Source organism: Vulpes lagopus, chromosome 1 (assembly GCF_018345385.1).
Source record: "Vulpes lagopus strain Blue_001 chromosome 1, ASM1834538v1, whole genome shotgun sequence".
NCBI classification, from domain to species: Eukaryota; Metazoa; Chordata; class Mammalia; order Carnivora; family Canidae; genus Vulpes; species Vulpes lagopus.
The window spans coordinates 71,861,596-71,873,629 of record NC_054824.1 but is presented as its reverse complement, the minus strand read 5'-3'; the positions used below and the strand labels follow the sequence as shown (position 1 = coordinate 71,873,629).

At 47.6% G+C, this 12,034-nt stretch overlaps 1 protein-coding gene across 8 annotated transcripts in view; it reads left to right on the top strand.

Annotated features, from left to right (window-relative positions):
* The window catches only part of MSH5 (mutS homolog 5), a 28,083-nt gene that overhangs the window by 3,562 nt on the left and 12,487 nt on the right, over positions 1–12,034 (top strand). For 2 of the 8 annotated variants that reach the window (XR_005988063.1, XM_041756982.1), the window contains exons 1-11: positions 2,215–2,717; positions 2,962–3,085; positions 3,581–3,661; positions 3,846–3,908; positions 5,001–5,122; positions 5,298–5,407; positions 5,649–5,684; positions 6,210–6,292; positions 7,041–7,086; positions 10,900–11,062; positions 11,143–11,205. Coding sequence is in view for 7 of the 8 variants with exons in the window: in XM_041756982.1 (XP_041612916.1) it covers positions 2,574–2,717; positions 2,962–3,085; positions 3,581–3,661; positions 3,846–3,908; positions 5,001–5,122; positions 5,298–5,407; positions 5,649–5,684; positions 6,210–6,292; positions 7,041–7,086; positions 10,900–11,062; positions 11,143–11,205 (1,035 nt within the window). In the remaining variant the exon portion in view is untranslated. The other 6 variants (XM_041756984.1, XM_041756989.1, XM_041756996.1 and 3 more) reach the window with 6 other exon arrangements.

Here is a 12,034-nt window from a genome sequence, read left to right as displayed (position 1 = left end):
CTCATCTCCTTACCCCTGCTTTTCTCCTATCTCAGTATCTATCCTTTCCTTCGAAGGATGGCTTCTTTTTTCACTCTCTCCCCTTCCTTGTCTTGGTAAACCAGTCCCTAATCTCTTTTCACCCCAGATTGGAAGGTGTGTCCCTCCCTGACACGCCTTAGAGTTGTGATGGTCTCTTCCAGGTTTCCATAGCTTCATTGCTCAACAGTTTGCCAGGGGTAACCATTAACCTAGCCCTTAACTCCCTCCCCTACTTTTCTTGCTAGAGGGGATTTTCCAATCATTGTTTAGAAGAGCCAGGTTACCCCACCATCTTCTCTAACCTCTTGGATGGGATCTCCCCATCTCAGGGTACCTAAGGCAAAGCTAGAGAGGAAGATGCATTTTAAGGGATTTTTTTTTTTTTTTAGTGTATATTGATTTCTGTCCCCCTCACAATCTCCTTGCTTCTCCCCTCCTTACACACTAAAAAGTAAGCTTCATGAAGTCCATAATTAAATGTTCAGTACTTTGATTCTGCCACCTGGCCTAGAGTAGGCACTAAATAGTTGCTGGGTGAATGAATGACACCCCTGTCTTTAGGGGTGTGTGTGTGTGTGTGTGTGTGCACCTGCGGAGGAGAGGTATAGACCTGTCTCAGTGGGGGTGTAGATGTTCTTATCAGGTCTACTTCTCTCCATTGAATGCTTCTACCTCCTCTGGGGAGACCAAAATCAAAATTAGGCCCAGTTGGGATGCTTGGGTGGCTCAGCAGTTGAGTGCCTGCCTTCAACCCAGGGCATGATCCTGGAGTCCGGGAATCGAGTCCCACATCAGGCTCCCTGCATGGAGCCTGCCTCTCTGTGTGTCTCTAATGAATAAGTAAAATCTTAAAAAAAAAAAAAGAAAAGGCCCAGTAGTGTCCTTGCGGGGGTGGTAATACTCTGCACCAAGGAAATAGGCAAAGGAGGACTAAGATGGGAGTCTCACTTATTTCTGCTTATTTATTTGAAACACGTGGTAGCTCTTACCAGTTTACCAGGTACTGTCCTAAGCTGTTCAACAAATATTAACTTAGTGGGTGCAAATATTTAGAGCTGTTGGCACAGGTTTAATTGATGTAACTTATCTCCACTCTCCAGAAAAAAACGCAACTCCCCTCTGCCGCTTTGGCCCGCCCCACACAACACCCCTACACCAGTTCCCTGGGCTCTGGCGCAAGCTCCCCTTAGGACTTTCTAGCAGGCTCTACGTCGTGTCAATCAAAGGCCAGAGGGGATTTACCCCAAAGATTCAGATGCAATGAAACGCCGGGACACCTGCACCCCGATGTTTCTATCAGCAATGGCCACAATAGCCAAACTGTGGAAGGAGCCTCGGTGTCCATCGAAAGATGGATGGATAAAGAAGATGTGGTCTATGTATACAATGGAATATTCCTCAGCCATTAGAAACGACAAATACCCACCATTTGCTTCGACTTGGATGGAACTGGAGGGTATTATGCTGAGTGAAATAAGTCAATCGGAGAAGGACAAACATTAAATGGTCTCATTCATTTGGGGAATATAAAAAATAGTAAAAGGGAATAAAGGGGAAAGGAGAAAAAATGAGTGGGAAATATCAGGAAGGGAGACAGAACATGAAGACTCCTAACTCTCGGAAATGAACTAGGGGTGGTGGAAGGGGAGGAGGGCGGGGGGGGGGGGGGTGACTGGGTGACGGGCACTGAGGGGGCCACTTGACGGGATGAGCACTGGGTGTTATGTTATATGTTGGCAAATCGAACACCAATAAAAATAAATTTATTTTTTTAAAAAATCTGGTAAAATGCTCAACCTACAGCCTGATAAACTATATGTACTAAATAAATGTCAGTCACTGAGAAAGAAAAAAAAAAAAAAAAATCAAAGGCCTGAACCGGGGAAGGCCAGCGGCACCGGCGGGAAGTTTGAACGTTCTGGCACCGCCCCATATGCGAACGGGCCAATCAGCGTCCCGCCACCCCAGCAACCGCGGCTCTCCCCCCGTTCCATCTCCAGGCAGAATCCGGATCCCTCAGGCCAATAGCGGCTTAGAGGGGCGGGGCGTGTGCGTGCGCACCCCGCCCTCACGCGGATACGCCCCTCTAGGCCGCGTAAGGCTGTAGTGACGAGCTCTTGCTCACGTAGCGACCCAGGTGACTGAAAACGCGGGAAAACGCCACGGCTGGGGTGGGAACGCCACAAGGTTAGGGCTGCGATCGTGGTTGTGTGTGGTTGGCAATGGCGGAGAGAGGAGCCGTGCAGGCCCCCGCCCCGTCCTCCAGCCAGAAGCGACCACCCCCACGTGACTGACAGGAGGCGGGGCGAGTGGAGTTCTGCGCCGGCTGGCTTCAGTGACGTAGCTCCGAAGTCCCGGGTCCAAACGACCCAGCATGTTAGAAACCAGCCGGCCCGGGCTGGGGCCTCGCAGCCGTGCGCCTCAGCCCCCAAGTTCTGGGCTCTGCCCGCGCCCAGAAGTCCTGAGTGGATTTGCGTCCCTGCGCACCCCGACCCCGGCCTCCCCGCTCCTGAACTGACTTCGTCTTCTGCACCCACAGAGTCTCCGAGGCCATGGCCTCCGTCCGAGCGACCCCAGGCAGGACGCCGCAGGGCCCGCGGCCCCAGGCAGCCTTGGCCACCTGTTCCAGCCCGGCCCCCGTGCAGGGCCACGGGGAGGCCGAGGAGGAGGAGGAGGAGGAGCAGGAGCCAGCGGAGGTCTCAGGGCGGCCATGCGGGAGCTTCGATCCCAAGAGCGGGGCGCTGGTTTGACCGTCGGGATGCTGGACTAAATGGGCTGGAAAGGGCTAGCTAGTCGCTGCCTCTGCTCAGTTACACACTGACTGAATGGGGGGGTGATGATGCCTATCGCAGGGATTAGATAAAATTATTAAAATTAAGCAAGACGTGACATAACCCTGCACTTACCAGCAGTTCAAGCCTGTACACCCCCCCCCCCCAGATCCATCTGTGCGTCCTGTGGAATTCAGGATACTTAGGCATTGCCTATTATGACACCAGTGACTCCACCATCCACTTCATGCCAGATGCCCCGGACAACGAGAGTCTCAAGCTTCTCCAGAGAGGTGGGGGCAGAGGCCTGAGTTCCTCTACTTTGGGACTGAATGTGTATTTCATTCCCGTATGTTCACTTGACTCCATCTATTTTAGCAATTCACTCCTAGAGGCTCTCTGTGTCATTTATAGAAATGCATTTCATTATTCAACGAACGTTTATTACATGTTTACAGTGTATCAGGTGCTGGAGTTATAGTCCCAGGCAAACCAGTCATGTCTGTCCTTCAGAGGTTTATAGTCTAGTGACATCTCCAGGCCACTTCTCTTCCCTCCTGCCACCCTGCCCATCTTACTACTCTTTTCCAAAACTTCATGCCTGCTCCTACCTATGCTGCCAATGTGTAGAGCACTCCTTACTTTTAGAGAGAAGAAGTGAGGGTGTTTTGTTTGTTTGTTTGTTTTGAGGAGGGGCTTGGAAGAGAGAGAGTAAGGGGAGGGCTATGGGCTCCCCTCTTAGAGGATAAGGATCCTTTAACTCATTTGGTCTCCATTCTCCTTCTAAGTATTGGATGAAATCAATCCCCGGTCTATTGTTACGACTGCCAAACAAGATGAGAATATGACTCAGTTTCTAGGGAAGCTTGGTAAGGACTGGGTAAGGGGGAAAAATGAAAGTGGGGAAAGACTAAACTGTGGAATATTCCAGGAGGCTAAAGGGTCTTGGAGGGAGCTACAGCCAGGAGGCTAGAATTGGGTGAGCACAGAGTGGGACAGAAGCAGGGCACTGAGATGTCCAGACTGATGGCCCTTTCTTTGCTTCCCCTACAGCATCCCAGGAGCACAGCAAGCCTAAGAGACCTGAAATCATATTTCTGCCGAGTGTGGATTTTGGTACTTCTTTGCTTTGCCCAGCTCCCCATCCCAGCTTCCCTACCCTTTCTCCTTACTCCAGCCCCATCATCAGAAGTCTCCCCCAGCCTTATCTCATCCCAACCCTTTGTGTTCTCCAAGCCCCATAACCAGCGTCTTTAAGATCTCTCCTGCTCTCTACCCTTTAATAACCTGAATCCTTGTGAAATTTCCACATAGACATGTCTAGGGATGAGGGCCTTCCATGAGAAAGAGTGGTGACATTTTGTGGATAGCTTGGATTGTTGGAATTTTCACTTTTAAGACAAAGCCCCTTGTCCCTTAAAAAAAGAAAGAAAGAGGGATCCCTGGGTGGCGCAGCAGTTTGGCGCCTGCCTTTGGCCCGGGGCGCGATCCTGGATACCCGGGATCGAATCCCACGTCGGGCTCCCGGTGCATGGAGCCTGCTTCTCCCTCTGCCTGTGTCTCTGCCTCTTTCTCTCTCTGTGTGACTATCCTAAATAAATAAAAATTAAAAAAAAAAAAAAAAAGAAAGAAAGAAAGAAAGAAAGAGGCTGACTGATGATCCCTAAGGCACTTTTTTTTTTTTTTTTTTTTAATGATAGTCACACAGAGAGAGAGAGGCAGACATAGGCAGAGGGAGAAGCAGGCTCCATGTTCCCAGGTCTCCAGGATCGAGCCCCAGGCCAAAGGCAGCCGCTAACCGCTATGTCACCCAGGGATCCCCCCCCTAAGGCACTTCCATAAACTTCCCAGGCTTACAGAAAGAATAGGGAATGTTCTTTCCTAATTAGATGTTAAGACACTAGTGTTATTCATTCCGCATTAATATGATCTTTTTGACTCCAAATCTCAGATTCCAAATAGATATCCTACCTTCCTGAGTCACTTATCTTTCTCAGGTTGTGCTCTCAGCCAAAGATCTTTATATTAAATGTAAAAATAAAGAGATTTAGATGGGAGTCTGAAGATTTGGTTCTTGTTTCAGCTTTCCGTTAGCTGCCTGTGGTAGCTTGGTCACATCATCTCTTGTGCTTCTATTGTCTTGTTCTTAAAATGGGGTGGAAAATTGGGGCTACATGACCTTTCCCTCCTATGCCTCCCCCCAAATAGGCCTGGAGATAAGCAAACAGCGCCTCCTTTCGGGAAACTACACCTTCATTCCCTACTCCATGACTACCACTGAGAAAATCCTCTTCCTCTCCTCCATTATTCCCTTTGACTGCCTCCTCACGGTGAGAAAGGTCCTGGGAGATGAAGGTTGGGATGCAGCAGGATGGAGAAATCCATTCCTAGGGTTGAGTCCTGGGAGGTACTCGTCCAGTCCTAGAAAATAATAGCTTCCCCTGGCATTATCCAGCCTCGAGGACATTGGAATTGACCTCAACTCCATTCCCGATCCCCTCCCAGGTTCGGGCACTTGGAGGGCTGCTCAAGTTCCTGGGTCGAAGAAGAATTGGGGTTGAACTGGAAGACTATAACATCAGCGTCCCCATCCTGGGCTTTAAGAAATTTGTATTGTAAGTGATTTACCCTAACCTCAAGCAAAGTTAGGTGGGATTGGGAGGCCTGAATAGTAAGACAAGGTTAGGGGTGGGGGAATGGGTAGTGACCCATCAGGTAAAGTGCTCTAGGACACACAAGAGCACCTGAAGGGGGTGTGGAGCTCTGGGGAGAATACTGAGAGGAGTGGAATCTAGCAGTGAACTCACACTGCCCCTACCCCATCCACCTTCCCTTCTGCTTGTTTTCTGTCCTCAGGACCCATCTGGTGAGCATAGATCAAGACACATACAGGTAAGGGGAAGCAGGCTGTTGTCTCGTGGAAGGGAGAAGGATTAAGTTTAATGCTCTAATAGTCCTAATGAGGCTCCAGTTTCTTTAATCCTGGGGTTATTAAAGTCTGTCTCCTTGAAGTAAAGGAAGAGAGAGTGAGTATAAAGGAAGAAAGTCACAAAGGTGCCAAATAGGTATCCTACCTTCCCGAGTCATTTATCCTGAAGAGAAAAATGGAAGCAGAGAGGAGTGTGGGACAGACCTTACAACAACCCTTGATCTCGGAGTGCGTTCCCCACCTCCATTCCATTTTCTCAATTCCCTTTAAAAACCCAAGGTACCAGGACGCCTGGGTGGCTCAGTGGCTGAGCATCTGCCTTTGGCTCAGGGCATGATCCAGGCATTCCAGGATCGAGTCCACATAGGGCTCCCTTCAGGGAGCCTGCTTCTCCCTCTGCCTGTGTCTCTGCCTCTCTGTGTCTCTCATGAATAAATAAATAAAATCTTAAAAAAAAAAAAACAAGGTACCCCATTTCTCCCTGACAGTGTTCTGCAGATATTTAAGAGTGAGCCCCATCCCTCGGTGTACAAAGTGGCCAGCGGGCTGAAGGAGGGGCTCAGCCTCTTTGGTAGGTATGTCCCTTCCTTCATCCCACACTACAAAGCCTGCCAGAAAAGCGGCTGCCTCCAAATATGTGTCCCAGCCCCTCTCTTTCCACTTCACTCCCACTGCCAGATGTCTCTTCCACTCCAGTCCAGCTGTCTTATCATCTTTGTACCCTCCCTGAGCTTGGGCATCTCCCCTCACCCACCATTGTCCAGTGTCATTTGCATATCATCACTGACTTTGCCAATTCTATGTTTGTTCCTTGGGGTTGTATGGATGTTTCTGCCAGTCATGCACCTGTCCAAGTCGTGTGTATAGAGGAGAGTTACATAACTGCATAACTGCATGTTTTATTGGCACTGAGTCTTTATCAGTTGTCTCTGGCTTTAGGGTATAGTAGGGACATCGCTCCAAGTTTCCACATGGTTTTACTGTGCATATCTCAGTGGATTGTGTCTAATGTTTACATATATGTGTTGAGCTCTTTGTTGAATCCAACTACAACCACTCTGTGTATTTTTCTGGCTGACTGCTCCTGTGAGTACCCATTCCTCCCCTAAGCCCATGTAAGGTAATCCTGGCTCAGACTTGTGGCCAGGCGCTGGCTTTAGCTGCCTTTGTGTCCTGTATCTGGGGAACGCCCCCAGGTCAGCCTGCCCAACACCTGAAACCTCTGGCCCCGATGCCTTGGTTTATACACATCCACACATTCCTTTCCCTGCCCCTGCCTTGTAACAAACTTGCTCCCTGCCCTTGCTTTTCCCCCACAGGAATCCTCAACAGATGCCGCTGTAAGTGGGGAGAGAAGCTGCTCAGGTGAGTCTCACCTGCCATAGGCTCATGCATGCAGTCTATGGGCTCACCACACACCACTCCATCTAGTAGTAATAAAAACAACTGCTATTTCCCAAATGCTAGCTAAATGCATTTAATCCTTATAACAACCCCATGTGGTAGCTAGTATTATCCTCATTTGATGTTGTCAGCACAGATACACATATGCCCATTGGTCATACAGACTTGCATACACAGGCAACAGAAACAGCCACAGAATACTAATGCATACGTGGTAGTATCTTTTTTTTAATTGAAGTGTAGTTGATAAACACTATTATATTAGTTTCAGGTATACAACATAGTGATTCAACATTTATACACATTATGAATTGATCACAATAAATCTAGCTGCCATCTGTCACATGCAAAGTTGCTACAATATTGTTAACTATTTCTTAGGCTGTATATTGTCTTTTTTTTTTTAATAACTAGAAGGTTCTACCTCATATGGTAGGGCAGTATATTTTTAAAGATTTTTAAATTTTAAGTACAGTATACCCCTCATTGTGGGGCTTGAACTCACAACCCCAAGATCAAGTCACCTGTTATACCCTGAGCCAGCCAGGCACCCCATATGGTACTATCTTTATTTTTTATTTTTTTAAAAGATTTTATTTATTTATTCATGAGAGAGACACACACACAGAGGCAGAGACACAGGCAGAGGGAGAAGCAGGCTCCATGGAGGGAGCCTGATGTGGGACTCGATCCTGGGACTCTAGGATTGCTCCCTGGGCTGAAGGCAGGCGCTAAACTGCTGAGCCACCCGGGGATCCCTTATGGTACTATCTTTAATTATAAAAACCATACTTCAAATTTGAGCTATTAAAAAAAAATTTGAACTATTCTCTAATGACTTTCAAAATTGTGTCTCTAGCTCTGACCTCCGTATGTGGAATGCTCACTGCATATCATCACCACTTGTAATTTCCATAGGCAGTTCAAACTCAAAGCATCTAAAATGATGCCCACTGGGCCTGTTCCCCTTCCTGCATCCTTTTTTTCTGGCTAATGGCATTGCTGGCAATACTGTTTCTCAAGCACTGAATCTTGGATTGATGCTTCTCCATCATCCTTCATATTCAGTTATTCACTAAGGCCTATTGATTCCACCCTGAAATGTCTTTCAGCCATCTCTCTCCACTGCTAATTCTGGCTCTAATCATTTCCAATCTGGAGCATTGCAGTCACCTTCGAATTGGTCTCTCTGCCTCTAATCTCTTCTTTTTCTAATCTGCCCTTCATTCCAAAATACTTGTCATTCCAAAATGGATCTCTATTTTGGAGGTGCACTCCACTTTTTTCTTAAACCTTAAGTAGAAACAAAATAACAAACCTCAGGAGGCTTCCCCATTCCCTGTCAGATGAGCATCAGCATCTTTAGCCATATGATGTTCAGGGCCCCTCCCACTCACCTTAACTTAAATTTCCAGGATTATCTTCCCAGCCCTGCCTAAATCCCTCCTCACTGGACCCACCTTATATTCTGGTCGTTTGGGCCATTTTCTACCATGGAAATACACCATGCCTGTATTTATGCAGTTCCTTCTATGGAAGATTTTTCCCTTGTTCTTCACTTGTTAGAATCTGTCCTCCTCTTCAAGGTGGCAAGCCCTCTGTCACCTGTTCGGGGAAACTTTCACAGGTACCTGGAAGCAGACTGACCTGCACCTTCCTGCGTGCTTAGTGCCTGTTTATGTTTCCTGGCTGCACTGTTCCATTAGGTTGGAGTCAGCGGTCAGTGAACCTGCTCACTCATAGCTGTGAGCTCCATACAGTGGTCATGTCTGTTAATGTCGGTGTCTAGCACATGGCCTTGGATGTAGTACCACCCAGCGAGTGAGCACCGTACACAGATGCAAGCACATTGGTCCCATTGTCTCTACAACCTCAGAGCTGAAGGCTTTGCTAGCCCACAGATGCACAATTCTTTCCTCACCTCATGTGCCCTGTACTGTGTGTCTTTTGGCGGTTAATTTAGGATAATGTCTGAGGTTGTCTCCAGGTAATTGGGATGAGTTAATTACCCTCACATTCTACAGGTGCAGATCTCTCATCTCAGCCAGGGATGAGAGCAAAAGAATTCTTAGAGAAGAACAGAGTTAAATGCAGAAAGGAATGCCAATCCCCCAGGTAGGATCCAGTAGGGCATGGACTCATAACCTGAATTATGAACTAGGGGCCCAGTTGGCCTACAGCAGGACGGGGCACCAGGACGGTGACTGGATGTCACAGTGTGCTCTGAAAAGCACTGCCCTAGTAGTCTGGAGACCTGAGTTGGAGACCCAGCTATACTTCTTACTAGCACAATAACTTTGGACAAGCTGCTTATTCTCTAAGGGCTTCATTTTCTCGGCTGAAAATTAGGAGATTTAGCTCGATTACAATATCTCCTGGCACTAGCAGTACATGAGTCAGAAAAACCTCAGGATTTTACAAGATAGATGGCTTGGTGAAGCTTGTGCTTTCCAGAATGGGGACAGGTATTCACAGTCTGGCCTACACTGCTGCAGGTGGAGCTGTCTGTGGCTAAGGAGCAGAGGTGCCTAAAACCCACCCTTGAATCCCACCCAGCCCTCCGCTTCACTCCCTGGGGTGTTCTAACCCAGGGTAACTGGCCTTAGGCTATAGTGTGAGATACATATCCTCAGGCCCCAGTGTCTCCTCAGGTTGCTTCTTATATAAAATAGCATGGCTAAATGTCCTGCTCTAATGCAGAAAAGAATTCATTGTCTCACAGGTCCTTGCAGAGTCACACTCTTCATAGCCATAGAGAGACAAGGACACTCAGACAAACCCAGATGAGACATTTATTACCGTATACTAATTTAATTTATTAGAAAATACCTCAGACACAATAGTGGAAGTAATGATGATGATGATGATGATGATATAAACCTCTATGTTTGCACCTGCATATTTAAGAATATAACAATGTTACTAAAGGGGTGCCCTGCTGCTGATTCAGCTGATAGAGCGCGTGACTCTTGATGTTGGGGTTGTGAGTTCAAGCCCCACGATGGGCATAGAGCTTACTTAAAAAGGTTGCGGGGGGGGGGGTCGCTGGGTGGCTCAATTGATTGTCTGACTTTGACTCAGGTCATGATCTCAGGTCCTGGGATGGAGCCCTGCATCAGGCTCTTCACTTTGCAGGAAGGCTGTTTTTCCCCCTACCACTCCCCTTGTTCATGCGCGCGCTCTCTCAGATAAATCAATAAATAAAAGTTTTAAAGAGTCTTAAAAAAAAAAAAAGACAATGTTATTGACACCTCTTAAGTGTCCCTTCCCAACCCTTTCTTCTCTGCAGAAGTGACCATTATCATGAATTGAGGACTTATCATTCCCCATGGAATGGTTATATACTTTTACAGAACAGGAAAAGATGTCTGTACTGTCACACCCAGAGACACTTACAGCTAAATGCAGATAAACTCATGCTGACTCACCCTCTCTTACTCAGCCGCAGAGAGAGCTAGAATGTTGGCACACAAATACCTCAATATGCTGCTCTCCGTCTAAATATTGACAAGCTCTGTCGCATATCCACATGGAGTGACACATGGTCACATCCATCAAAACCACGATAAACAGAGTCATGCTCACATGCAGAGATTTTTAGTGAATATGTGTAAACATACCCATGCGGATAGGACACCGTACTTGCCAGTACGGATACATTTCACCCCAATCCCCAGGGACCTCCAAACACTCATTTTTCACAAATTGAAATCAAGACAATGATGAGAACAGATGTAACTTCTGGTCCCTCCCTACTTCATCCCTCACTTCCAGGCTGTGGTTCACACGTCCAACTCAGGATCTGGAAGAGCTAAATTCTCGGCTGGATGTCATTCAGTTTTTCCTCCTACCTCAGAATCTGGACATGGCTCAAATGCTGCATCGGCTGCTGGGTCATATCAAGAATGTGCCTGTGAGCCCAGGCCAGGGCAGGGAGGTAGGGAAGGAGCACTGGGATTCTTGGGGGCATTAGAATGGAGGAGAGAAGACAGTGGCCATCCCCTTGTCTGACTGTAGCTGATTCTGAAACGCATGAAGCTGTCCCACACCAAGACCAGTGATTGGCAGGTTCTGTACAAGGTAAGGCTCCCCTTCAAAACCCAGAGTTCCAAGTTAAGCCCCTCAGCAGGCAATCCAGGCCCTCTGCACTTTACTCACCCAGTCCGATTTTATCTCAACAACAACAACTTTGTATCATAGAAATCATAAAAAATAGTTAGAATAGGGATCCCTGGGTGGCGCAGCGGTTTGGCGCCTGCCTTTGGCCCAGGGCGCGATCCTGGAGACCCGGGATCGAATCCCACGTCGGGCTCCCGGTGCATGGAGCCTGCTTCTCCCTCCGCCTGTGTCTCTGCCTCTCTCTCTCTCTCTCTGTGACTATCATAAATAAATAAAAAATTAAAAAAACAAACAAACAAACAAAAAAACAGTTAGAATAATATAACAAACCCCTACATGCCCACCATGCAGCCTGAACACTTTGACTCATACCAATCTTGTTTCATGTACATTTCCTCCCTCTTTCCCCTCTCTGGATTATTTAGAAGCAATTCCAGCCATCATATCATTTCACCCATAACTATTTCAGTATAATTTCTAAAAGAAAATTACTTTTTTCTTTTAAAGATTTTATTTATTCATTCATGAGAGACACACACACACACACAGAGGCAGAGACACAGGCAGAGAGAGAAGCAGGCTCCATGCAAGGAGCCTGATGCGAGATGTGATCCCGGTAATCCGGGATCAGGCCCTGAGCTGAAGGCAGGTGCTCAACTGCTGAGCCACCCAGGTGTCCCAAGAAAATTACTTTTGGGGCAGCCTGGTGGCGCAGTGTTTTAGCGCCACCTTCGGCCCAGGGCCTGATCCTGGGGACCAGGGATCCTGTCCCATGTTGGGCTCCCTGCAT